Consider the following 27,989-nt stretch of genomic DNA (forward strand, 5'->3'; position numbering starts at 1 on the left):
AAAATACCGAGAGATTCCGTGAAGACGCGAGATCCAATATGTCGGCGCCCATGTTGTAGGCGTAAACAATTTCCTACATAATTCTTGACATTTTGATTTGAAACATAATTATCGCAGGTTTGTGCAATATGCTATTTGATATATTCAAGCCTTTGAATTACTCTCAGACAATAACACACATCGCTGATTTTGTAGCTTTTGTGTTCATGTAGGAAAAGAAAGTGTTATTTTTATGCTGAATGTATTATAAGAAAGACTTGGAGCCGACTGTCAGCGAACGACGTTTAGGGCTGCATGTCCAGTGTGGGGATTTCAAGGCGGAAATCCGGGGGCCAGTTCGGGTATGTCCCCAGTACGACCTCATAGTTATCGCCGACTAATTTGGGTATCTGGTCATGACTGATGTTATCACAGATGCCGCCTACGTACTCGTCTTGTGTTGACATTATGTCAAATCGCAACGTATCAATAAGACTGATCAGGAAGTCTTTTTAACAATCTACGCCCTACATCACAGCTGATTTTCCTCCCAAATTGGGCCGACATATGGGGATATAGGCCTAACTGCAGCGTTCAAAGCAGCCTATAAAGAAAGTCACTCCATCATTTTTGTTCTTCTTGCTAGATCTAACTATACATCATCGTGATCATAGTGCATCAAATAATGAAGTGTTTTATATTATTGGGCAAATTCTGTTCTTTCAGAGGGGCAGTGGGGTAGCCTAGTGGTTAAAGCGTTCGCTCGTCACGCAGTAAACCCGGGTTCGATTCCCGACATGGGTACAATGTGTGAAGCCCATTTCTGGTGTCCCCCGCCGTGATATTGCTGGAGTATTGCTTAAAGCGGCGTAAAACCATACTCATTCGCTGTTCTTTCAGAATGTTCAGATTCAGTAAAAGAAATATATTTTAAAACTTTTAAGTTAATTGTGAGTATGCATGTTGATATAGATATGCACCACTCAATGCACTGTTATTTCTGATCTTGGTCTTTTTAGACTGACATTCGTTCATGCAGGTCTGAAATCTAACAATAGTTGTGAGGAAATCATTCTATGATGGGGGATGAGGGCCATGATCAGGGACCAGCTCCCGCTCCCCTGGATCTTGGTCGAGTAGAAACAGTTGCAAGGGAAGCAGCAATGAAATATGTTGCCAACTTGTTACAGGTGAGTTCTTTAGAATGTGAGACAAGATAGAAATGTACTGCTCGGGGACTGACCCTCCACGATTTAATGTCATCAAAATAGAAGTCATACTTGTAACCCTACATGACATATGACAGAAGTCAGGTTTCTAAAACGATTCAGCTTTATATCTTTACCTATTCAAGTAGGAAATATTAAACTTAGAAAAAGTAATCCCCCTCTATTCGGGTGTAGATGCAAGGCGGTTAGAAACGACAGTTTGTATAAAATATCAACAGTAGGTTAATAGGTTAGTCACATGTTAGATGAATCTGTGCATTGTTTATATATGTTGCAATATCAAGTAACGACTGCTCCCTATCACATCACTGTTCAGTACAATAACTGATCCCTGTACATGCAGGCTTTTCAAGATCATGGCCTCCTAGAGTAAATGTGTCAAGTCAGACGTGCTTCTTGTTGTCTCTAAAATTAGTGTTTGGATAACACGGGATATTGAAACAATATACATTCTGTTGTTTTCTACTTATTAGTAATATCACATTTTACCTTCTCAACTGACCATGTTTACAATCATTTATGACAATGACAACAAATCATATCAAATGGTAATATCCTGAGGGATAGGCATTTTCTGTGAAATTCATCAATGGATTTAATATGCATAAACCAGTGTCAGTTTATTATACTGCTGCAGTGTTAGATTATCATGATTATGGCATAAGCAATGGATTAAATTTGTTCGTTTTTTCAGCGACCAGAGCAGCTGGAAAAAGTAGATCAATTCAAGAGAAGAGCAGCTCGTAAGAAGGTGAGTTGTTTTTTCATAATATCCATCCCTTTAAATGTTTACTCCAAAAGGTGGGTAAGGATACCTGTTGGTAAAGAAATCCACTCTTAAAGCCAACACTTATTTTTTTATAGGTTCAATGTGTGAAGCCTGTTCGTACCAAAAATGTTTCAGTTAACTTTCTTAAGAGTTTTATCTACTGGTACATGTAAATGCATAAAAAAATTAAGAAGAGATAATTTTAATATAAACTTCTATGTGGACCTTTGTATGCCAATCAGGCAAGTGCTGGAGTGATGTCTTTGTAATTGTTTTTCATTAAATGCTTGGAGTTCTTTGTTTCTAAGGCAATATCAAGTGGAACTTCAAATGAGGGTTTTATTTTGCAGAGCAGTCATAAGACAAACAATATTATACAGCCCTGTTGGGATTCAGGGTTAAAATAGGCCTCCAGCAACCTGACGTTTTGAGAGGTGACTAAATGGATTAGGTCTTTGAAAGGCATTTTGAAGTGATACACATAAGGAAAAGAATTTATGGATGTCAACTTCTTTATTATGAGGAACACAACGTTTTATGCTTACTCCTTCATCAGGTGAATGATGTACCCCGAAACGTTGTTTTGTTTGTTTGTTGTTTAAAGCCGCACTCAGCAATATTCCAGCTATATGACGGCAGTCTGTAAATAATCCAGTCTGGACCAGACAATCCAGTGATTGACAACATGAGCATCCGTCCATGATGACATGCATCAACCAAGTCAGCGAGCCTGACCACCCAATCCCGTTAGTCGACTCTTACGACAAGCATAGTCGCCTTTACGGCAAGCATGGGTTGCTGAAGACCTTTTCTACCCCAGATCTTCACGGGTCCTGAAACGTTGTGTTCCTCATAATAAAAAAAGTTGACATCCATATCTTCTCTTCCTTAAATGGATTAGGTGGTCTGGCTTGGGGAGTTGTTTGATTGTGTGGCAGAGTAGGATGTAGCTCATTATGCAGTATTTATTGAAAAAAAAGCAAACAAAGTATTATGCATCAGTTCTAGAATTGTTAATAGTTTCCTATTTTGTTATTCAATGATTATTTAGGGTTTCGTAAATATGTTATGTATTGCTATTACTTAAAGAGTTAGTTTGTTGAAAAGTTCCATTACTATTTCACGCCAATGGAATGTAAAGGAGGCATTTAAAGAATAGAGGGAATCGTTTGGTTTAGTCATCAATCATAATGTCTGTTGTACTCACAAACTTTAGAATTAACCTTTTTGGGCATGATTAAAGAATTCCAACAAGCTACAGACCGCCTCCGTGGTCTAATGGTAGAGCGTCCGCCCGGAGAGTGGAAGGTCCGGGGTTCGATCCCCGAGGGCGTCATACCAAAAGACGTTAAAAGATGGTACTTGTTGTTACCCTGTCTGGCGCTCGGCATTAAGGGGCTCAAACAAGGACTGGTCGGCTCGGAGTCAGTATACTGTGTCTGAGTGGGATATTCATGTTAAACTGCGGCATGGTATCTCAGTGGGCTGGCACTATAAATCGGCATCAGTCCGGACTAGTACAAGCAGCCACACACACACACACACACACACACACACATATGCACGCATGCACGTCGCTATATAAGTGCAATAATCTTGGACGCAACGTTAAACCCCATTTCACCTCACCTCCAACAAGCTACAAGGAATTATGGATTATCTGCCCCTAGTAAATGAATGGTATTAATCCTGAGCCTTAGGTGAGTTCCAACTACACAGATACCTCCCAGAAGAGTTGGGAACTCATCTGAGGGATCACACAACTGAGAGATGGTGCAGCAGCAATGAAGCAAGTCCTAAATCAATGTGTTGTAGTGAAGGCAGTTTGGGAATGGATCCTGTCAGATGCCTCATCATAGCCTCGTCACACACTATGAGAGAAGTATCACACATCATCAAGCAGGAGGCACTGGATCTTACCAGGTGATGCAGGAAACTCATTACAGATGTTATCCCAGGATTCAGGCCTGTCGCAATCCAGGCAAAATGAACATTGTGGCTGTCACTCTATCTGGAGGTTCAGGGATAATCTCTACAGCATGGATGCTTTATCCAGAGATTTCCAAACTCGCTTCTGGGAGTATGGGAGATTTGTTTGCCACTTGCATCAAGCATCAGCTACCACTCCATGTTAGTTGTGTCTCGGATCCAGCAGCTTGGGTTGTCAACGTCTTTTCAGTGTCACTGGGCAGCCATCTTCCCAAGGCAAGGGCATTAAGTGACTATAAAGGTCCAGTTTCCACCCTTGTCGAACTAGGCTGGAATTTCCAGGCTCGATCGTAGCACCACCAGTGGCTATTACAAGTGATGCCCCTTTCTATGTCCCTCCTATTGACCAATCAGATTCCATCTCTCATATTACTTGTATTTACTTCAAACAAAATGACTGCACCCAGTCAAGACGATCTGATCGATAGTCAAGATCTATATTGTAATATAATGGGTCTTACCCCACGGAGTGCATCAAATCATGTGAGCACATTGACTAAAAACATGAAAAAGGTTTACAAAATTTCTGTAGACGCCCAGTTGACGGTACACATGCTTTGCAAATCCTGCAGTTGACCGAAATCTGCACATTGAAATCCATGTTGTTCATGAACAGGATGTCTAGATTTTGATTGGACAATGCATACACTTGTTAGTCCAGCCAAAATGTAATTCCAGAATTCCATCCTATTTCGGCAAGGGTGGAAACTGGACTTTTATAGTCAGTTTTCGCCCTTGCCTTCGAGAAGATGTCAGACAGCTTGATAGAGTATGCTTTCACCCCTGGACTATCTGGATGATAACTTCCTGGTTGGGAATTAAGGATACATATCGAGTGAAATATTTCGATCCTGGCTCTCGGGAATCTTGGTTAAATCTCATTCATGAGTATAAACTACACCAGAGGGATGGTCGTGGTTCTAGTTCACGGTAACCCTGCAAGGTGATGGCGTGACAGTCTCCCCAGATAAAAGGGGTGTTCCAGTGATTCCTGTTGATCCTGACTATGGACATCTTCTGGGGTCATATAGAGGCAGTTTAAAGTAATCCCAACATTGTTGCAACAATCATCAATACCTGGAAGAGTTTTTTTGTTTGTTTTGATGATTAGAGAATTATCTTTCAATAACCACTAGAGTGGTATATGAATGGATTTGTGTCAGTGCCCTTACTGCCTGTGGTGGTGTTATAGCTGCAACATTCCTCTGAAATTCCATTTGAAAATGTGAAAGTGCTTTAACTATCTTATGAACCGTCTAAATGCAAGAAATACCAGAAAGATGAAATTACAATACAGAAGTCATGCTATAAGAAGCATTTGATGCAACCGCCAAGCACATCTTACAATTCAAATGGAAATACTCTTAGTAAGTTTCACTTGAAATTAGTACCTCTCACAAGGTTATTCTGAGACAGGAACACACCTACAATACAAAGTGGCCAAAGTGGCAGGAAGTTTGTAAGTGGGGAGTCTTGAAATTGTAATCCAGAGGTGGAGTTTACGCTAAACGTATCCCCAAAATAGAAAACTTTACTCAAGACTGTAAATAAATATTTTAACCCTTCTTCTCCTTTTCAAAAAGGCACAAAACACAACTTTATTGTGTTCTGAAGGGAGAAAATAATGAAGATTTAGGATGGAGGACGAAGTTTCCCCATGCAAAAGCAGTGTTGTTGTTGTTAGACTGACATGGCTTGTGTAATCACAGGCATCAGTGGAGGCCATGTTGAAGACAGCTGTACAGTCGCAGCTGGATGGCGTGAAGACCGGACTGAACCAGCTGCAGAGCGCCCTGCAGGATGTGTATGAGATCAAACAATCGTAAGGACAGACTAACTTCACATTTCTAGGCTAACATGCTGAGAGCGAACTTTTAAATGTTTAGACTTACCCTTTCTCATTGCATAGTGTGACATAGGATAAGTATATAAATCTACAATTTATTGTAGAATTTACAATTTTTAAAACTTATCCTTTGTCACACTATGCAATGAGAAATGCATAGTGTGAGATATGATAAGTATATAAATATACAATTAATTGTAAAATTTACAAAAATAATAGTGTTCAGAATTTTGATATTATCCATGGAAGAATACCAAACAAATAAACAATTTCTCACATGTGTTTACTGAAAATATTAAAAGTCTTTTTAACTTGTCTGTTGATTATGATCATTATGAGGACACCTGTCTTTAATTCAAGAATTCTGAATTAATGAATGAATTAATGAAGCTTGAATTAAATGCAAGAAATCTGTTTTTATTTGAATAAACACTAAAAGGGTTACTTCCTTTCCCAATGGGGGCAGTCGCGTAGCCTAGTGTCCCCTGCTGTGGTATTGCTGGAATATTGCAACGTGCATTTTGAACAAGTAAATCTGACGTGCCATGATGCAGAATTACAGGGAAATTATATATCAACTGTAACATGGTTAAATTTGGAAAATGAATAGCACCTGCTGAATCAACAGATACTTATGTTTTCTCCATTAGGAGGAGGTAACTCTTGGTAGTGCTAGTTCACCTTATACACCAGGCTACCATGCCTCAAGCAAGTGATATATGTCATGTTTGTGAAACTGTTTTCTCTTTGTTCTTGTATTCATGTTGCTGTAGTATTTTCTTCACTCACTCACTCCATCTGATATTTTCAAACTAGCCCAGGTTTCAATTGTAATATAAATATGCATGTCTGAAGTATTATTTTTCTACCAGGTTGGACGAGGTGGATGAAAACTACAGGTCCATTCAGCCATTACATGACAAACTGAAGGAGGTGAAGAGAGAAAACTCCGAGTTCTGCCAGGTATACCACCCATGTTGCATACGAAAAACTAAATCAGTATTAGGGCTGATTGCTGGGGACACCTTAACTGCAGCCGTACAAGTGTTTTTTTAAGACTAGTCCAGAGGACTAGTGTAAAGCTTATGTTAATAGTCTCAAGAGTTTGTTTTTTGTCCTGCTTAATAAAGAAAAAAATATTTGCTATGTTTAGGTTTTCTGTAAGTTTTATACAGATGCAGTTTGTTGAAAATTGGAAGAATTGAGAACTGGTTCAGAATCATATCCTCAGTCAATTTTTACTTGCCCTCAGCGGGGTGGTGGGGTAGCCTAGTGGTTAAAGCATTCGCTCGTCTCGCCAAAGATCCGGGTTTCGAATCTCCACATGGGTACAATGTGTGAAGTCCATTTCTGGCGTAAAACCATACTCACTCACTCACTCACTTGCCCTCAACACATTTTAGTAGTCTCAGACTCGGGTGAATTTCGAAGGCTGTAACTTACACATGGTAATGAGGTTATTGAAAATGCCAGTGGTGAGGTTAACAAAACTGCTGCAATGCTTATGCAGTCGTTATTGTCTGCAGTTTTTCCTTTCGTTGCACCTATTGAAACTATCGATTTTGTGGTACTCATGTCAACTATTGATCATGTTTATATTCTGAGTTATCATTGCTGTATTTCTATCAGCCTGTTGTCAAGTGCTATGCATTGATCTTTTAAGTGAGTGAGTTAAAATTTAACGTTGCTTCAGCATTATTTCAGCCATATAGATCTTTTAAGTCATTGTTACATCACAAATTCATATGTCACTACTGAAAAAATCTTCAGCTATTTGTCATTTAGGGTCAGATAATAATATTTGAATGTGAACATGGTTATGTTTAGAATGTGTTTGAGAAGGGGAAATACCCATGTTGATGCAATATTTATTAGAATAGATTCTGTGAAAGAATGTCCCCAGTAACCTATGTTTGTCATAAGAAGTGACTACCGGTGAATTGATTGGGTTTTAAAACTCACAGATTGATTGCATGTCATTGTACCCTGATGGCTTGGAGCATTACTCATTATATCAACCACTGAATTGTCTGGTCAAGACTCCTTGTCTGCAAGTAGCTGTGATATGGGTTGAATATTGCTGACTGTGGAATGAAGCAACAAACCTAAAGAAGCCCAAACTTTTTGTTGCATATCAGCTTGCTGCAGCCCAGGAGAACCTGAAGCACATATTCACTGTTCCCGAGAGTGTGTCCCGCACGAGGGATCTCATCACTGAGGGAAAGCTGTTACAGGCACATAAACAGTGAGTTTCAAAGAATGTAGGCCCCTGCAACCTATGCTTGTCGTAAGAGGTAACTAAATGACTGACTTGATGACTTGGTTGCTTGATTGCCTGAGATTGCATCCAAATTGCCTGGATTGATGCTCATGATGTTTTAATCATTGGATTGTTTGGTCCAGACACGATTATTTACAGACCACTGTCATATATCTGGAATATTGCTGAGTGTGGTGTTAAACAACAGTCGGTCAATTTAATAATAGTCATCAGTCATACGACACCACTATACTTTGATTGCATCAGTGTTACAGCATCGTACTCACAGTCTCAAAATCACAAGAAACAGTGTCAGGATCACAGTCACAGTCACTAAAAACAGTGTGATAGTCACAGCCGCAAAATCAAAAGAAACAGTGTGATAGTCACAGTCCAACAGAAACTATGACACTGTTTCTTTGTGACTGTGACTGTGACTGTGACTATGACACTGTTTCTTGTGATTTTGTGACTGTGACTATGACACTGTTTCTTTGTGACTGTGACAATGACACTGTTTCCTGTGATTTTGTGACTATGACTATGACTATGACTATGACTATGACACAGTTTCTTGTGATTTTGTAATTCAAACAATATCTGATCCATTTGAAGACAATAAAAGTGGTCCACTGAACGTTAGACAGAGTAACCTACCATTTACCATTTAAAGTCCTGAATAAAGATGGTTTAATTTGTTTGCCGCAGCTTGGCTGACCTTGAGATGTCTCGAGACGACCTTCTACTTGAACTTCACCGACAGCCCAACCAGAGCCCAACTGATAATAATGTGAGTGCATTGCTTCTGAAGACCCCCAATTTTAACAAGAAGGAATCTGTAAACATCCTTGTACATGCAAATTCGATTGTGCACCTTTCTGTTTGTGTCTGTATGTATCTATATCCGAATGTGTACAGGTTTGAATAATGCTTGAATTATTGGAACAAATCTGAAGTGTTGAAAGTAGTACAATAATTCTTTATCAGCACAAGAATTGTGTTGAAAGCATGCCAGCAGTTTTGTGACTTGTTCCATGGAAACTGGTGATGTCCCATTCCGGCAATCTCAGCAGCGCCTTTTTGAAAAGTCAGAGCTGACTAAGCAAGATTGTTAGGCATTGTTTGCAATGAACAACTGCAGGTGAGATGATAGTTGATGAATTGGAAATAGTTTTAGTGATGAGGTTTTCATTGGGGATAGTTGCTGACACAAGATTTCACACCATTCATTTGATGAACTCTCTGTAGATGCTGACTGACATTCTGATCTCTCTCCCATTTCAGACATTGAAGAGGTATTTTGCTGATGTTGAAAAACTGTCAGAAGATCTTGGGAAACAACTGTTTATAATCCTGCACCAAACTCTGAAAGCAGTCAGGCGAGAACCCACGCTCATTGTTACAGCTCTCAGACTCATAGAGAGGGAGGAGAGGTGAGTTATCTCCCTTCCACCATGTTTTTCCCAACAAGGTGTGTGACATTGCTCAGTATAGCAGTATGATTGTTACAAAAGTCAATCTTTGCTACCTGTGTCTGTTGAAATCTGTCACTAATAGTTTACTGTGAAAATATTACAATGTTCACTGTTGCAGGTGTGGAAAGTTTAGTGTTGTGTGTTTTGTAGTTTATAGTCACTGATTGACGAGGTAGAATTGCAATGTCCACACTAAGCATGTCACAATTACGACCTATCAAGTGTGTTTTGACTAGGTATTTATTATGGAATGAATTGGCATTGAACACGCCATCCATTTTATTCAGTGTTAAGATACCTTCCCTTCTACAATTGTAGAGACCGCCTCTGTGGTCGAGTGGTAGAGCATTCGCCCAGAGAGCGGAAGGTCTGGGGTTTGATCCCCGGCCGAAACATACCAAAAGACGTTAAAAAATGGTAACTGTTGTTACCCTGCCTGGCCCCATGCATAAAGGGGCTAAAACAGGGACTGGTCGACTCAGAGTCAGTATACTGTGTCTGAGTGGGGTATTCATGTTAAACTGCGGCCTGGTATGTCAGTGTGCTGGCACTATAAATCGGCATCAGTCCGGTCTAGTACAAGCAGCCACACACATGTGCATGCACGTTGCTATATAAGTGCAATAATCGTTAACCCCCTTTTCACCTCACAACAATTGTAGAATTGTACACTGTTGAAGTGAGGAAGCACTTTATTACTCACCTTGAGATACTGTGTTAGAATATGTCCCGACCAACCTCGCCTGGTTGTAGGAGGCAACAAAATCTATTGGGTGGTCAGGTTTGGTGATCTTGGTGGTGCCATGACAATGTGCCCTGACTGCATAATTTGAGGCTCATAACATCAATCACTGGCTTGTCTGGTCTGGACTGAATTATTTACAGGCTGCACCCCTCGGTACAATGGGTGAAGCCCATTTCTGGTGTTCCCCGCTCGTTACTGCTAACGTTACTGCTGGAATATTGCTAAAGCGGCGTAAAATCATACTCACTCACTCATATAGCTGGAATATTGCAGAGTGTGTCTTTAGACAACAAACAAAGACATTGTTTACTCAATATGATGTTTCATCTTTCAGAATGGACCAGGCTTGGCGGAGGAAGAAGGAGCAGACGGGCTTCATGCCACCTGGACGTCCCAAGAACTGGAGGCAGAGGGGCTTCGATGTGTTTGAAGAGTCTATTACTGCTACGTGAGTGTAGCAGTGTGAGAACAATAGTCAACATAGGGGGACGTTTTGACAGTTTGATATAATGTTTGGACTTTGATGAAGCTAGTTCAGAGGGAATAGTAGCGCTACGAGTGTTATGATGATAGTGTGTCTTAAGGTGTGGGAATTATGACAGATAGATTAAGAATGTCTTGAAGTGTTGTAGTTATGACAGTCATAGTTTTTCTTAATGTATCAGAGTATTGACAGTCAGAACAAAAGTATCTTCTCCAGACCTGTTTCTCAAAGTTCAATGTGAAATCAATGTTGTGAAATTGTGAGTGTAGATACAGGTAAGATTTTTAACAGTTGGAGTGCTTTTCTTTGCGTGAGTGAGTCTGGTTTTCGCTTTAGCAATATTCCAGCAACACCACGATGTGGAGGGGGGGGGGGGGATATCAGAAATGAGCTTCACACATCGTACCCATGTGGGGAATCGAGCCCAGGTGTTTGGCGTGACGAGTGAACACTTTCACTACCAGGCTACCCCAATGCCCTGCTTTTCTTAGAAAGTGGTCAGTTCTACTCCGCTTGGTCCTGGGAACAGCTTGCACTACGGCTGCACTCTGTTTGCACAATGCTAGAAGAGCATGCAGCTGTCTATGCTAGGACCATGAAGGAGTCACAGTCAGTCACCATGCCTTATGGAAGGAATTTCTGAAGTCCATCACATCAATAGAGTTTGTAAATTATCAGAAATAATATGAAATAGAAGTTATGTGTTAAATAAACTACATTATGTCATCTCAACATTTCAGGATTGAGGGTAACCAGTTGGATGACCGTACAGGTGACAAGATGTGGCTGGTGAAGCACCTGGAGCTCACTCGACAGCTCATGATAGACAACTTGAAGGTGGTCAAGGTGGGTCAGTAGGGAGTGTGAATGTCTGCAGCTCATGATTGACAACTTGAATGTGGTCAAGGTGGGTCAGTAGGGAGTGTGAATGTCTGCAGCTCATGATAGACAACTTGAAGGTGGTCAAGGTAGGACAGTAGGGAGAGTGAATGTCTCCAGCTCATGATAGACAACTTGAAGGTGGTCCAGGTGGGTCAGTAGGGAGAGTGAATGTCTGCAGCTCATGATAGACAACTTGAAGGTGGTCAAGGTGGGTGTGTAGGGAGTGTGAATGTCTGCAGCTCATGATTGACAACTTGAAGGTGGTCAAGGTGGGTGTGTAGGGAGTGTGAATGTCTGCAGCTCATGATAGACAACTTGAAGGTGGTCAAGGTGGGTCAGTAGGGAGTGTGAATGTCTGCAGCTCATGATTGACAACTTGAAGGTGGTCAAGGTGGGTCTGTAGGGAGAGTGAATGTCTGCAGCTCATGATAGACAACTTGAAGGTGGTCAAGGTGGGTCAGTAGGGAGTGTGAATGTCTGCAGCTCATGATAGACAACTTGAAGGTGGTCAAGGTGGGTCTGTAGGGAGTGTGAATGTCTGCAGCTCATGACTGACAACTTGAAGGTGGTCAAGGTGGGTTTGTAGGGAGTGACTTTTGATAATATTAGTCCCTTATTAAATAGGATGTTTTTTTCTATGCTCTACGGTTTACAGTATTGATTGGTAGACATTATTGTATGATTGGTAGTGTCAACCTGTGAATTATATTAAAAGCATGGAGCCATTCACTGCAGGTGTACCTGTGTTTGTCTGGTACTGTCATGACAAAGGAACTTATTGTGTTGCAGACTCTGTTGCCGCCAGTCTTCCCTCCTGAGTACCACATAGTCAAGCGGTACGTCCACATGTATCACAAGGCCCTCGGAGTGCATGTAAGTGTAGGGGATCGTCATGACTGAAGCAATGAAATTAACCTGTTAAATTGGTAAATTTTAAGAAATAAATGTTTGGGTATTAATACATATAGAATGAATAGGCATATGTGCTGGATTAGAATCTTCTGTTTTTTTCACTGCATATCAATTATTTTCAGGATGTTAAGTATTGTTTTGCTCTTACTGCTAAATTTGATTAAATGTGTCGTGTTATTCAGGAGATAACCATACTGTGTTTTAAATGTAGAGCTAGGTTACCTGTAGATTTACCAGCACTAAATTGAATTTTGAAGCGACCGCGCAGAGTGAGGTTTCAAATGATAAATTTAGCACAGTTAAATCCAAAGGTAACCTAGCTCTACATTGAAAACACAGTATGTTTATCTCCATTCTACCATGACCAAATAAAATATGCAAACTCTGTGGTGTTAGAAAATATATTGAGTGAACTGGCATGGGTTGGGTTGAGTCCAGTGTTTTGAGTGGGTTGGCGATTAGAATTGATAGAATAACCGACAACAGCCTTTAAAAAAAATATTGCCAGAAATCCTTTGAATATCGTAGTAGCCGCAACTTTGTATTTTGTAGCATATGATTGTACATATAATTATTCAAAATGCCTACCAACAATAACTGCAAAAAATGTACTATTCTATGAATATTAGCTTCCTCGGTGATGCGGCTGTCAAATCAGCACTTTCAATCAGAGGGGGTCTATTGTGAATTGATACCTCTGATTGACCAATCAAAATCGAGTATTTACCAAATTCATGGTAGAATTAGTAGTTAATAGCCCAGAATTCCTTTGGAATTTCTTAAGGGTCAATATTACCTGCAAATTAAAAAAACCACACCAATATCCTCTTATTTAAGTAAACTCAAGCATTGTGTGTGTAGTGGTGAAGTGTACTTCTGTTGTTTCAGCTGGTGGAGTTGATAGACCAGGAACTGGAGGGAAATGAGATTGTCTCCCTTCTACAGTGGGTCCATGCTTATGAGTAAGTGCTTAATGTTTCAAGGCAAGTTACTGTCAGTGAATTACTTCATCAACTGAACAATAACAATAGCTATGTCAAAGTGACATTGAACATTATTGTGCTTCAATTAATGGGGGTTATGAAAAAGTAAAAATAGAAAACAAAACAAAACAGTGAAACCTTGACAACTGTATACTGTCAAGATATCATTTTCGACAATGTAATGTTGTCCCACTAGAGCCTTTATCGGCGCTAAGCTCTAATACTGGCCCAAGTAGAGCCCTTTTTGGCACCTGGGTCTAATACTTTGTACTCTGCATGTTGTCATCATCACAAAACCCCTTGTTTCTGTAGCTCGCCGGACTTGTTGCGACATCCAGGGTTAAATATCGACACACGAGAATTAGGCTTGGGACCTCTTCTTGAGAACAGCGTCATAGAAGATCTGCAGAACCAGTGAGTAAATGAAATGGGCTTGACAGGAGTCTAACATGGGTCATGACAGGAAACTGTAATGGGGGCATGACAGGAGTCTAACAAGGATCATGACAGGAAACTGTAACGGGGGCATGACAGGAGTCTAACAAGGATCATGACAGGAAACTGTAACGGGGGCATGACAGGAGTCTAACATGGGTCATGACAGGAAACTGTAACGGGGGCATGACAGGAGTCTAACATGGGTCATGACAGGAAACTGTAACGGGGGCATGACAGGAGTCTAACATGGGTCATGACAGGAAACTGTAACGGGGGCATGACAGGAGTCTAACATGGGTCATGACAGGAAACTGTAATGGGGGCATGACAGGAAACTGTAACGGGCATGACAGGAAACTGTAACGGGGGCATGACAGAATTCTAACAAGGATCATGACAGGAAACTGTAACGGGGGCATGACAGGAGTCTAACAAGGATCATGACAGGAAACTGTAACGGGGGCATGACAGGAAACTGTAACGGGGGCATGACAGGAGTCTAACAAGGATCATGACAGGAAACTGTAATGGGGGCATGACAGAAGTCTAACAAGGATCATGACAGGAAACTGTAACGGGGGCATGACAGGAGACTAACAAGGGTCATGACAGGAAACTGTAATGGGCATGACAGGAAACTATAACGGGCAGGACAGGAAACTGTAACGGGGCATGACAGGAGTCTGACAAGGGTCATGACAGGATACTGTAACGGGGCATGACAGGAAACTAATGAGCATGACAGGAAACTGTAACGGGGCATGACAGGAAACTATAACGGGCAGGACAGGAAACTGTAACGGGGCATGACAGGAGTCTAACAAGGATCATGACAGGAAACTGTAACGGGGGCATGACAGAAGTCTAACAAGGATCATGACAGGAAACTGTAACGGGGGCATGACAGAAGTCTAACAAGGGTCATGACAGGAAACTGTAACGGGGATGACAGGAAACTGTAACGGGGGCATGACAGGAAACTGTAACGGGCATTATAGCAAAGAGTAACTGTAAAACTTGCCCATTCACTCTGATGTTTATGCTTACTACACTATGGCATGTATACATGTGCTCCTGACTGATGAGGCTGTTGTAGAGAACCAGAGATCAGTGTCTACAGTTTGTGTTCTCTATTCTAGTTATCTGAAGAATATGAAGACCAACATAGCAGAGTGGACAAGAAATGCCCTCAAGTCAGATTACAAGGTCAGTCCTCTTCACATGTACCCAGTGTATGTAGCAGACACTCCTTGTGTTTCGGGGGCTTGGATCTTGCTGTGCAGAGTTGTGCCCCTTAGGCAGCCCAGGAACCTGTGTTGGTTCGATTCCCTGTTCGCCTGATTGTTTCTAGGTTTGATCTTGCTGTGCAGAGTTATACCCCTTAGTCAGCCCAGGAACCTGTATTGGTTTGATTCCCTGTTCGCCTGATTGTTTCTAGGTTTTTCAGTGCCCATACCCATGGGTTTCACCAAAACTGTAATCATCTATGACCTGCATCACATCAGGCTTTCCAGAATTTAATTGCCCATAATTAAGGGTGCATATTACACTCGAGTGCATATTTTACACGAATAAATAAGTCTTGTGTACATTGATCAATCGGAAGGGGTGCTAATTGGGATTGTTCACAAGCCAATACATTTGCAAATATCACCGTGGGCGCTTATTAGAGCGGGGCGCTTATTACGTCGAAGACAGTATGTGGTATTAATCTGCATGTTAAAGTTGTATTGTTTACCCTTGTGTGCAGGACTGGTTCAAAGATGAGCAGCCAGAGGCAGATGCAGACGGCTTTTACAACACTCCCCTCCCTGTCATTATCTTCCAGATGATGGAGCAGAATGTGAGTAGTAAAGTCATTGCGTTATAGCTCCAATGTGCTAAACTACATATATAACATAGCTATGTGATAAATCGCAAGTAACAAGGAGAACAAGCATCGTTTGTTAAATGATAAAACATTGTTCTGCCATGATGTCATTTCTGGAGATTCAAACATGCGCTCGCAACTTGATGACTTCGTAAATTGACGATGTTATTTTTGGATGAGAATTTTTCCAATGAGTTGTTCACTATAGATGTAGATGAACACAATGGACGATCACACCAAAAAGTAGGAGAGATATTGACAATCAGTATTGGGGAAAAAAGGTGCAGATAATCGACGTGAAAATTGTGAGAATACCAAACTTAACCCCCGATACATGTAATGGAGTCGTCCGACATTGCCGATTTTGGATTGTATTTGGGGAGTCATCATTATTTAAATAGGGGTCAATGTTTTTAAACCCTCATGGTTTATTTTCCCTGCAGTGTTTTATTGTGCGATAAACAACTCCCACTCGTCATTTATTTCTCAAATAAACACTTACTCTCATACTACTCTGGACAACCATGGCAGCCAGTTACATTTCTTCAAAATGTCTTTTGTCAGTAAGGTTCCTGCAGAATGATTTAGAGCAGCATGTGTTGTGTAGAAATGAATGACCTGGTTATTCCTTGAACAACTTCAGCTTCAAGTGGCACAGCTGATAAGTCAAGATCTAGTGAAGAAAGTATTGGAGCTGTTTGCTGATGAACTGCGCCAGTATGCTGTTGAGTATGAAGGTCAGTGAACACGGAGATCACTACATGTCTACAGGAACTGACTGACCAGTTCACTCAGACACAGTATACTGACTCAGAGCTGACCAGCCCCTGTTTTGAGAGTTGACATGTTTGAGAGTCATCACATGTTTTTAGGAATAGTGTCATTGTATTGGACAAATTGGAGAGTCATCACATGTTTTTAGGAATAGTGTCATTGTATTGGACATGTTGGAGTCGTCACATGTTTTTAGGAATAGTGTCATTGTATTGGACAAATTGGAGAGTCATCACATGTTTTTAGGAATAGTGTCATTGTATTGGACATGTTGGAGTCGTCACATGTTTTTAGGAATAGTGTCATTGTATTGGACATGTTGGAGTCATCACATGTTTTTAGGAATAGTGACATTGTATTGGACATGTTGGAGAGTCATCACATGTTTTTAGGAATAGTGAGATTGTATTGGACATGTTGGAGAGTCATCACATGTTTTTAGGAATAGTGACATTGTATTGGACATGTTGATGAGTCATCACATGTTTTTAGGAATAGCGTCATTGTATTGGACATGTTTGAGAGTCATCACATGTTTTTAGGAATAATGTCATTATATTGGACATGTTGGAGTCATCACATGTTTTTAGGAATAGTGTCATTGTATTGGACATGTTGGAGTCATCACATGTTTTTAGGAATAGTGTCATTGTATTGGACATGTTTGAGAGTCATCACATGTTTTTAGGAATAATGTCATTATATTGGACATGTTGGAGTCATCACATGTTTTGTAGGAATAGTGTCATTGTATTGGACATGTTGGAGTCATCACATGTTTTTGGGAATAGTGTCAATATATTGGACATGTTGGAGTCATCACATGTTTTGTAGGAATAGCGTCATTGTATTGGACATGTTGAAGAATCTTCAAATGTTTTCTTCAAATTTCAGGAGAAATCAAAAACTTCAAAGAGCGACATCTTGGAAACAGAAATGAGCAAAAATATTTTCTACATTATGTGGTGAGTTACTCATACTTCATTTGCATATGGTGTACGTATAAAAAAGATGTATTGGAAAGATCTTCTGCACATGTTGTTGGGGCTGTTTTTCATGATGCTGTTATTCAAGTGGACAAAATTAGGTAATATTATAGGGTTTAATAAAAAAGTTTGTTTTGTGTGTTTTACAGATTGCCAATGCTAACAACTGCCTTTGTTTTGGGCGTTTTACAGATTGCCAATGCTAACAACTGCCTTTGTTTTGTGTGTTTTACAGATTGCCAATGCTTACAACTGCCTTTGTTTTGGGCGTTTTACAGATTGCCAATGCTAACAACTGCCTTTGTTTTGCGTGTTTTACAGATTGCCAATGCTTACAACTGCCTTTGTTTTGGGCGTTTTACAGATTGCCAATGCTAACAACTGCCTTTGTTTTGCGTGTTTTACAGATTGCCAATGCTTACAACTGCCTTTGTTTTGGGCGTTTTACAGATTGCCAATGCTTACAACTGCCTTTGTTTTGGGCGTTTTACAGATTGCCAATGCTAACAACTGCCTTTGTTTTGGGCGTTTTACAGATTGCCAATGCTAACAACTGCCTTTGTTTTGCGTGTTTTACAGATTGCCAATGCTAACAACTGCCTTTGTTTTGGGCGTTTTACAGATTGCCAATGCTAACAACTGCCTTTGTTTTGGGCGTTTTACAGATTGCCAATGCTAACAACTGCCTTTGTTTTGCGTGTTTTACAGATTGCCAATGCTTACAACTGCCTTTGTTTTGGGCGTTTTACAGATTGCCAATGCTAACAACTGCCTTTGTTTTGCGTGTTTTACAGATTGCCAATGCTTACAACTGCCTTTGTTTTGGGCATTTTACAGATTGCCAATGCTTACAACTGCCTTTGTTTTGGGCGTTTTACAGATTGCCAATGCTTACAACTGCCTTTGTTTTGCGTGTTTTACAGATTGCCAATGCTAACAACTGCCTTTGTTTTGGGCGTTTTACAGATTGCCAATGCTAACAACTGCCTTTGTTTTGCGTGTTTTACAGATTGCCAATGCTAACAACTGCCTTTGTTTTGCGTGTTTTACAGATTGCCAATGCTAACAACTGCCTTTGTTTTGCGTGTTTTACAGATTGCCAATGCTTACAACTGCCTTTGTTTTGGGCGTTTTACAGATTGCCAATGCTAACAACTGCCTTTGTTTTGCGTGTTTTACAGATTGCCAATGCTTACAACTGCCTTTGTTTTGGGCGTTTTACAGATTGCCAATGCTAACAACTGCCTTTGTTTTGCGTGTTTTACAGATTGCCAATGCTTACAACTGCCTTTGTTTTGGGCATTTTACAGATTGCCAATGCTTACAACTGCCTTTGTTTTGGGCGTTTTACAGATTGCCAATGCTTACAACTGCCTTTGTTTTGCGTGTTTTACAGATTGCCAATGCTAACAACTGCCTTTGTTTTGGGCGTTTTACAGATTGCCAATGCTAACAACTGCCTTTGTTTTGCGTGTTTTACAGATTGCCAATGCTAACAACTGCCTTTGTTTTGCGTGTTTTACAGATTGCCAATGCTAACAACTGCCTTTGTTTTGCGTGTTTTACAGATTGCCAATGCTTACAACTGCCTTTGTTTTGGGCGTTTTACAGATTGCCAATGCTTACAACTGCCTTTGTTTTGGGCGTTTTACAGATTGCCAATGCTAACAACTGCCTTTGTTTTGGGTGTTTTACAGATTGCCAATGCTAACAACTGCCTTTGTTTTGGGCGTTTTACAGATTGCCAATGCTAACAACTGCCTTTGTTTTGGGCGTTTTACAGATTGCCAATGCTAACAACTGCCTTTGTTTTGGGCGTTTTACAGATTGCCAATGCTAACAACTGCCTTTGTTTTGGGCGTTTTACAGATTGCCAATGCTAACAACTGCCTTTGTTTTGGGCGTTTTACAGATTGCCAATGCTAACAACTGCCTTTGTTTTGGGCGTTTTACAGATTGCCAATGCTAACAACTGCCTTTGTTTTGGGCGTTTTACAGATTGCCAATGCTAACAACTGCCTTTGTTTTGCGTGTTTTACAGATTGCCAATGCTAACAACTGCCTTTGTTTTGGGCGTTTTACAGATTGCCAATGCTAACAACTGCCTTTGTTTTGCGTGTTTTACAGATTGCCAATGCTAACAACTGCCTTTGTTTTGGGCGTTTTACAGATTGCCAATGCTAACAACTGCCTTTGTTTTGCGTGTTTTACAGATTGCCAATGCTAACAACTGCCTTTGTTTTGGGCGTTTTACAGATTGCCAATGCTAACAACTGCCTTTGTTTTGCGTGTTTTACAGATTGCCAATGCTAACAACTGCCTTTGTTTTGGGCGTTTTACAGATTGCCAATGCTAACAACTGCCTTTGTTTTGCGTGTTTTACAGATTGCCAATGCTAACAACTGCCTTTGTTTTGGGCGTTTTACAGATTGCCAATGCTAACAACTGCCTTTGTTTTGCGTGTTTTACAGATTGCCAATGCTAACAACTGCCTTTGTTTTGGGGAGTACATGAAACAACTTCGGATGCGTTATCTGAAGAATGAGTATGAGGAGGAGGAAGGGGAAGAAGAGACAGACATCCGGAGAGATAGTTTCCAGCAGTTGACTGACACCTTCTCCCAGATCAGCAGACTGTGGTGAGAAGATGGATGATAACTGACCAGGCACAGCTACAGTAGACTGCTTATCTTTCCGACAGTAGACCTAGGCTGAAGTGCTTATCTTTCAGACGGTAGACCTAGGCTGAAGTGCTTATCTTTCAGACAGTAGACCTAGGCTGAAGTACTTATCTGTCAGACAGTAGACCTAGGCTGAAGTGCTTATCTTTCAGACAGTGGACCTAGGCTGAAGTACTTATCTGTCAGACAGTAGACCTAGGCTGAAGTGCTTATCTGTCAGACAGTGGACCTAGGCTGAAGTGCTTATCTTTCAGACAGTGGACCTAGGCTGAAGTTGGAAATTACTCCACACACTTGGTACATTAGTAGTCTAAATATATCTGAACCGAAAAAGCAATAACAGAGAAAGAAATGCAGTCTCATCTCACACCTTTAAACTGTTGTGGATAGAGCTGCTGATATATGTATGTATATTAGCTCACCATTACGCCTATGGCTTCTTGTGTTGGACCCAATTGGGGTTCTGGGACTTTACAGGTCCCCAACCTCATGCATGTTGAGGGGCGGTCGGGTAGCCTAGTGGTTAAAGCATTCACTTGTCACGCCAAAGTTCCGGGTTCGATTCCCAACATGGGTACTATGTCTGAAGCCCATTTCTGGTGTCCCCCGCCGTGATATTGCTGGAATAATGCTAAAAGCGGTGTAAAACCAAACTCACTCACTCACTCACTCACTCACTCACTCATGTCTCTTGTAAGAGTGGACGAAAATGAGGATCTGGTACATCAGTGACATGGATCATTGTGCTCAGTCACCGGTTTGCCTGGTCCAGACTTGAGAGTTTGCCATCATATTGCTAGAGTATTGTTAACTGCAGGGTAAAACAACACTCACTCACTCACTCACTTCTTGTATGTGTTTCAGCTGTAAGATAATTCTGGATGAGTTTTTCATCGATCTGAAAGACAGCAACTGTTTGAATGAACTGATGACCCGAGCCTGGTGAGTACTGGCAGCTCTCTGCCAATCATGTCTCTACTTGTCTATATATCTCCAGGCATTAGGGAAAACAGGCTTGTACATGTCCATACTTTTTGTAAGTAATTATGTCCTGTTCATGGACATTTGTCTTTTGAGAAGATATTTATCTCACGAAAGCAGTTGAGTTTTCAATATTGGTGATAAGATTCCTTGGGGAAAAAGAGAGAAACATGCTATGATTTGTTTCAGTACCTTCACCCCTGTCAGATAAATATGTTATTAAGACCTTAAGGATCGTCTCTGATGGCAGACAAAGCAAACTGTTCTGGTTGTAAATGATTGCATGTTCCTGATTATCAAACATTACTCAAGTACATCATGCTTTGACTGAGTCATGACATAAGATGTGGGGAAATCGAAGTGTGTGTGACTGTGTCTGTAAGTATATGTGTGTGTCTGTGAGTGTGTGTGTGTGTCTGTGAGTGTGTGTATCTGTGAGTGTGTCTGTGTGTGTGTGTCTGTGAGTGTGTGTGTGTGTGTGTCTGTGTGTGTGTTTGTGTGTGTGTGTGTCTGTGAGTGTGTGTCTGTGAGTGTGTGTCTGTGAGTGTGTGTGTGTGTCTGTGAGTGTGTGTCTGTGAGTGTGTGTGTGTGTGTGTCTGTGAGTGTGTGTATCTGTGAGTGTGTCTGTGTGTGTGTGTCTGAGTGTGTGTGTGTGTGTGTGTGTCTGTGTGTGTGTGTCTGTGAGTGTGTGTCTGTGAGTGTGTGTCTGTGAGTGTGTGTGTGTGTCTGTGAGTGTGTGTCTGTGAGTGTGTGTGTGTGTCTGTGAGTGTGTGTGTGTGAGTGTGTGTCAGTGAATATATGTGTGTCTGTGTGTGTGTGTGTCTGTGTCAGTGTCTACTTGAATTAGTCTGGACTAATGCCAGTTTTATAGTGCAAGCCAACAGAGATACCATGCCATAGTTTAACATGAAAACCCCAATTAGACACAGTATGCTGACTCCGAGCATGCTCCACAGTAGCAGTCACGTTGGTGATGTGTTTCATTGTTTGCATGGCTCCACAGACCCCTGATTCTTGTTGCAGGATGGCCAGCTCCAATGCAATAGACATAATATGTGCAACATGGGCGGACTACAATGAAGACTTTCTGCATCTCCGACCTAAAAACTTTGACATGTTGGTTACGACTGGACAGAGGAAAATACTCACGGAGTATTTGCGAGCACTGTTGTCGAGGTGAGGAATTGCTACCCACTTGCTTCCAGCTCCTTGAGGCGCGGTTGGGTGGCCTAGTGGTTAACGTGTTCGCTCATCACGCCGAAAACCCGGGTTTGATTACCCACATGGGTACAATGTGTGAAGCCCATTTCTGGTGTCCCCTGCTGTGATATTGCTGGAATATTGCTAAAGTGGCGTAAAACTATTCTTCCTCAATCCAGCTCCTTGAAAACCATCTTGTAAGGAATGGCTAGTTTTGGATTTTATGAGTGACTTTCGTAACCACGACCACATTAATTAAGTACAACAACATTGATATCATGAAAGTATGTTGTCAACAAGGAGAGCAGGTTGTTAGCTTTCCTCGTGTTTGTCATGCAATTTTCAGCCCCGGCTGTGTAATAAATGTAATTAATGTAATAAATATGTTTTCTTTGTTAATCATTAAAGGAAATTCACTCATCATAGTTTGACATTATTTCTGAGAAACTTTCTATTGGTACCAAAACAGATGTTGATAGCTTATTGCTAAAGCAGAGTTCTTTTACAACAGAAAACTGTCTTTCAAGAACTACAAGGAGAGGCGGGAATCTGCCGACAAGATGCTGAAGGAGGCCACCTGCCTCAAGGACCTGTTCCACCACGTCTCCCCCAAACAGGTACCGCAGTTGGAGTGATCTCCCTTGGTAGCGGGGGCATGGTCAGCCCAGTCGTCCGTGGCAGCGCAATTCGCTGTGCAGAGTTGCGTCCCTTGGGCACGCCAGAAACCCATGATTGTTGTTTCGAATCCTGGTTTGCCCCGATTATGTTTCTAGGTTTGTCAGCACCATACCCATGCTCGATGGTTTCACCGAAGTGGTAAACGTTTCATTTGGGGCTTTCCTCCCACATTAAGCTGACATGGAGCGATATAACTGGAATACTGTTAAAAGCGGCGTTAAACCCAACTCACTGACTCCATCACTCACTCCTTTGGTAGCTGTGGAGGCAGTGTATCTGTGTCGTGTAATGCTCACACCAGTAACACACTGACCATACTGTCACAATGTAAAACTATGCTGGTCTCACCATGGTGCCACTCACCCACTCACACTGACACGCCTGAAGTGACATCTTCATCCATAAGCTTATGAAGGACAGAGTAGGTCCTCTATGCTTGTCTTACTTGACTTGAGACCTGACTCTGTATAATGTAAAACTGACCTGATTGTGTGTCATTGTTCCTTGATGGCATGGGTTGTTACTAGTAACCATGGTAACCATGGTTTGTCTGTAATTTAACTGGTTACATGTGTTTTACAGGACAACTCCATATTTGATGTGCTCTACTCCTTGGCTGAAGTTCTTAAACTGAGAGATAACTCCATGTTGTCACTGGAAGTCACAGTAAGTGGAACATAGGTTCAACACTGACCTGGTTAACATTGTAGGAGGGTGGGCCAGTAGAAATTACATCAAAGAAATCAACTCATAATACTAAGATTCATGTGTGACTCCACTATCAACCACAGATATGTCTGCTCCAGCATGATCACGCTCTTCACTGTGATGTGGCCAAGATAGTGCGGCTGAGATATTGCTGCTAACATAGTGCTACTAAGTTAGTGCTGCTAAGATTGTGCTACTAAGTTAGTGCTGCTAAGATTGTGCTGTGATAATGCTGCTGAGATAGTGCTTTGATAATGATGCTAAGATAGTGCTATGATAATACTACTTACATAATGCTGCTAAGACACTGCTGCTGAAAAAATACTGTGATAATGGTGCTAAGAAAGTGCTAAGATAGTGCTGCTAAAACAGTACTGCTACGATAGTGCTGTGATAGTGCTGTGATAGTGCTGCAATAGTGCTGCTAAGATAGTTATGTGATAATGCTGCTAAGGTAGTGCTGTTAACAATGCTGTGGTAATGCTGCTAAGATAGTGCTGCTAAGAAAGTGCTAAGATACTGCTAAGAAAGTGCTGCTAAGATAGTTATCTGATAATGCTGCTGAAATAATGCTGCAAAGAAAGTGCTAAGATACTGCTAAGAAAGTGCTAAGATAGTGCTGTGATAGTGCTGTTAACAATGCTGTGGTAATGCTACTAAGAAAGTGCTGCTAAGATAGTTATGCGCTAAGATAGTTATGCGCTAAGATAGTTATGTGATAATGCCGCTGAGATAGTGCTGCTGAGATAATTCTGCTAAGATAAAGCTGTGATGATGCCTGCCTATGGTGTAATACTTTCTCTGCTCTCACACACTGTTGTTGTTGACCAGGGTCTGGTGAAGAAGAACCCAGACATTCGACTCGAGCAGCTCATCAACCTGATCCTGTGCCGCGGGGATATGAACAAGTCAGAGGCCAGACAGGTAACATACACAGCAAGGTAGTCAGAGGCCAGTCAGGTAACACACACAGCAATTAGTTGGAGGCGAGACAGGTAACACACACAGCAAGGTAGTCAGAGGCCAGACAGGTAACACACACAGCAAGGTAGTCAGAGGCCAGACAGGTAACACACACAGCAAGGTAGTTGGAGGCCAGACAGGTAACATACACAGCAAGGTAGTCAGAGGCCAGACAGGTAACACACACAGCAAGGTAGTCAGAGGCCAGACAGGTAACACACACAGCAAGGTAGTCAGAGGCCAGACAGGTAACATACACAGCAAGGTAGTCAGAGGCCAGACAGGTAACACACACAGCAAGGTAGTCAGAGGCCAGACAGGTAACATACACAGCAAGGTAGTCAGAGGCCAGACAGGTAACACACACAGCAAGGTAGCCAGAGGCCAGACAGGTAACATACACAGCAAGGTAGTCAGAGGCCAGACAGGTAACACACACAGCAAGGTAGTCAGAGGCCAGACAGGTAACACACACAGCAAGGTAGTCAGAGGCCAGACAGGTAACATACACAGCAAGGTAGTCAGAGGTCAGACAGGTAACACACACAGCAAGGTAGTCAGAGGCCAGACAGGTAACACACACACAGCAAGGTAGTCAGAGGTCAGACAGGTAACACACACAGCAAGGTAGTCAGAGGCCAGTCAGGTAACATACACAGCAAGGTAGTTGGAGGCCAGACAGGTAACACACACAACAAGGTAGTCAGAGGCCAGACAGGTAACACACACAGCAAGGTAGTCAGAGGCCAGTCAGGTAACACACACAGCAAGGTAGTTGGAGGCCAGACAGGTAACACACACAGCAAGGTAGTCAGAGGCCAGACAGGTAACACACACAGCAAGGTAGTCAGAGGTCAGACAGGTAACACACACAGCAAGATAGTCAGAGGCAAGACAGGTAACACACAGAGCAAGGTAGTCAGAGGCCAGACAGGTAATATACACAGCAAGGCAGTCAGAGGCCAGACAGGTACCACACGCAGCAAGGTAGTCAGAGGCCAGACAGGTAACACACACAGCAAGGTAGTCAGAGCCCACTCAGCAAGGTAGTCAGAGGCCAGACAGGTACCACACTCAGCTAGGTAGTCAGAGGCCAGACAGGTAACACACACACAGCAAGGTAGTCAGAGGCCAGACAGGTAACACACACAGCAAGGTAGTCAGAGGCCAGACAGGTAACACACACACAGCAAGGTAGTCAGAGGCCAGACAGGGAATATACACAGCAAGATAGTCAGAGGCCAGACAGGTAACACACACAGCAAGATAGTCAGAGGCCAGACAGGTAACACACACAGCAAGATAGTCAGAGGCCAGACAGGTAACACACACACAGCAAGGTAGTCAGAGGCCAGACAGGGAATATACACAGCAAGATAGTCAGAGGCCAGACAGGTAACACACACAGCAAGATAGTCAGAGGCCAGACAGGTATCACACACAGCAAGGTAGTCAGAGGCCACTCAGCAAGGTAGTCAGAGGGCATTCATGTTATTTGTGTTACTTTATATTCACATTGTATCATATTCAATCACATATTATTAAATCATGTTAAATCTTATTCATATACACATTACCTGATATTCAGTTTACATTATATTTCACTTATATTATCATGATTGTATTCACCTTACATTCACCTTATATTACATTGTATTAAAATTACATTATAGACCCGTGAAGATCCGGGCAGGAATAGGTCTCCAGCAACCCATGCTGGTCGTAAGAGGCAACTACCAGGATTCGATGGTCGGGCTCGCTGACTTGGTTGATGCATGTCATCGTATCCCCATTTTGTTGAACAATGCTCTTGATATCAATCACTGGATTGTCTGGTCCAAACTTGATTATTTACAGCTCAAATATTACCTACTGTGGCATTAAACAATAAACAAACAAAACAAACAAACATTATCTTGTATTACGTTATATTCAACTTACGGTACATTATATTATTACTTTATAATTTAACTTAAATTCATTGCACTATGCTTTTTTATATTTAAATAAAGTCTTGCTTTCTTTGTATCATATTTTTTACAAGAACCAAAGTGGAAAAACTGAAATAGCAGTAACTAAAACTAAAATAGCAGCCCTCCCTGTTTGTCAAATATTGTTACCCAGCATGAAATATTTTGACAAAACATGCGGACAGCAAAATGTTTTGGTTTTTATCATTTATTGCAATTGTCACCCATTCTGAAGCATGCACTTAGAATGTTTGAATGCTTCTTTGCTTGGAGATAGATAATTAAACATCTGAAGAATTTGCAATACAAGTTCCTATTTTGCTAATTTGATTAAAAATTAAAAATTTGTTTTAATAATTTCTATAAAATCACATGGAATGTTTGTTGCAAATACAATACTTTAAATATTTTCAATTGACTTTCATATTTGATTAAAAAATAATAATATTTTCACATAAACCAAACGTATATAATCATGTAAAAAATTAAGAATAAATAACTTTGTGATCAGGAACATGTCTCCAGTCTGTAATACTGTTGTAGTTAGAGATGTTTCTGATATCTGCATGTTGGCCATACCCCCTGAGAGCCTTGAGTTGAGAGAATGGTGCAAGAGTACACTTCCTCTACCCTATACTTCCTTCACAGTGACAGTTTTAATTAATGCCATTTCCTGTGATGAGAAAGCAAAGCTAATACTAAGATCCTCAACAAATACCACCTTCCCAGACATCCTCCTCTGTATAAATAACCATTCCATGTCCCCCTTCAATACGTCATTGTCTTCTTAGTTACGTCCCAAGGCTTCCTGTTTCCCAAAGGCGCTGATTCCAGATAGGAATGAAAACGATAAAAAAATCACCCTCATCCAACACGAGCCTCACAGCTAATCTCTTACGGCCAAATCCGTCTTTGTTGATTTGTCAACAGATACAGCTAGACAGTGACTTGTGGAGGGGTCGTGTCGGGGCAAAAGTAAATCTTGTGCATTCTCCCCAGCCTCTCCGTTCACACATAAAACAATAATGTTTATAACCCGTGTTTGTCTTTGTGTTGACAGATGGCTGTGGACACACTCGGGGAGGATGACGCTAACAATAAACCTAAGGGCATCTTTTCTGAGCTGGCAAATTCATGAAGAAATCACAAGGATCTGTGTAGATCTGGTATTTTCTGATTTAATGCTGT

At 41.3% G+C, this 27,989-nt stretch overlaps 1 protein-coding gene across 4 annotated transcripts; it reads left to right on the forward strand.

The window, feature by feature from the left end:
• Positions 1–39: 39 nt before the first annotated feature.
• LOC139468696 (exocyst complex component 3-like) lies at positions 40–27,989 on the forward strand. Of its 4 annotated transcripts, none has more exons than XM_071250825.1 (24): positions 40–117; positions 999–1,169; positions 1,903–1,959; positions 5,676–5,788; positions 6,685–6,775; positions 7,951–8,057; positions 8,781–8,862; positions 9,357–9,505; positions 10,627–10,740; positions 11,517–11,622; positions 12,448–12,531; positions 13,459–13,532; positions 13,866–13,967; positions 15,131–15,197; positions 15,742–15,834; positions 16,505–16,598; positions 17,530–17,600; positions 20,093–20,259; positions 21,166–21,243; positions 22,306–22,458; positions 22,994–23,099; positions 23,743–23,826; positions 24,700–24,792; positions 27,862–27,989. In XM_071250825.1, the coding sequence occupies exons 2-24, from the start codon at positions 1,056–1,058 to the stop codon at positions 27,937–27,939; spliced, it is 2,277 nt and encodes a 758-aa protein (XP_071106926.1). In that variant the 5' UTR covers positions 40–117; positions 999–1,055; the 3' UTR covers positions 27,940–27,989. The 4 variants fall into 4 exon arrangements, with proteins under 4 accessions (XP_071106926.1, XP_071106920.1, XP_071106935.1 ...); XM_071250819.1 differs by having other exon boundaries at positions 1,019–1,169; XM_071250834.1 differs by lacking the exon at positions 40–117 and adding an exon at positions 175–352 and having other exon boundaries at positions 1,019–1,169.

Source organism: Haliotis cracherodii, unplaced genomic scaffold, assembly GCF_022045235.1.
Source record: "Haliotis cracherodii isolate W230 unplaced genomic scaffold, xgHalCrac1.p SCAF_1, whole genome shotgun sequence".
NCBI classification, from domain to species: domain Eukaryota; kingdom Metazoa; phylum Mollusca; class Gastropoda; order Lepetellida; family Haliotidae; genus Haliotis; species Haliotis cracherodii.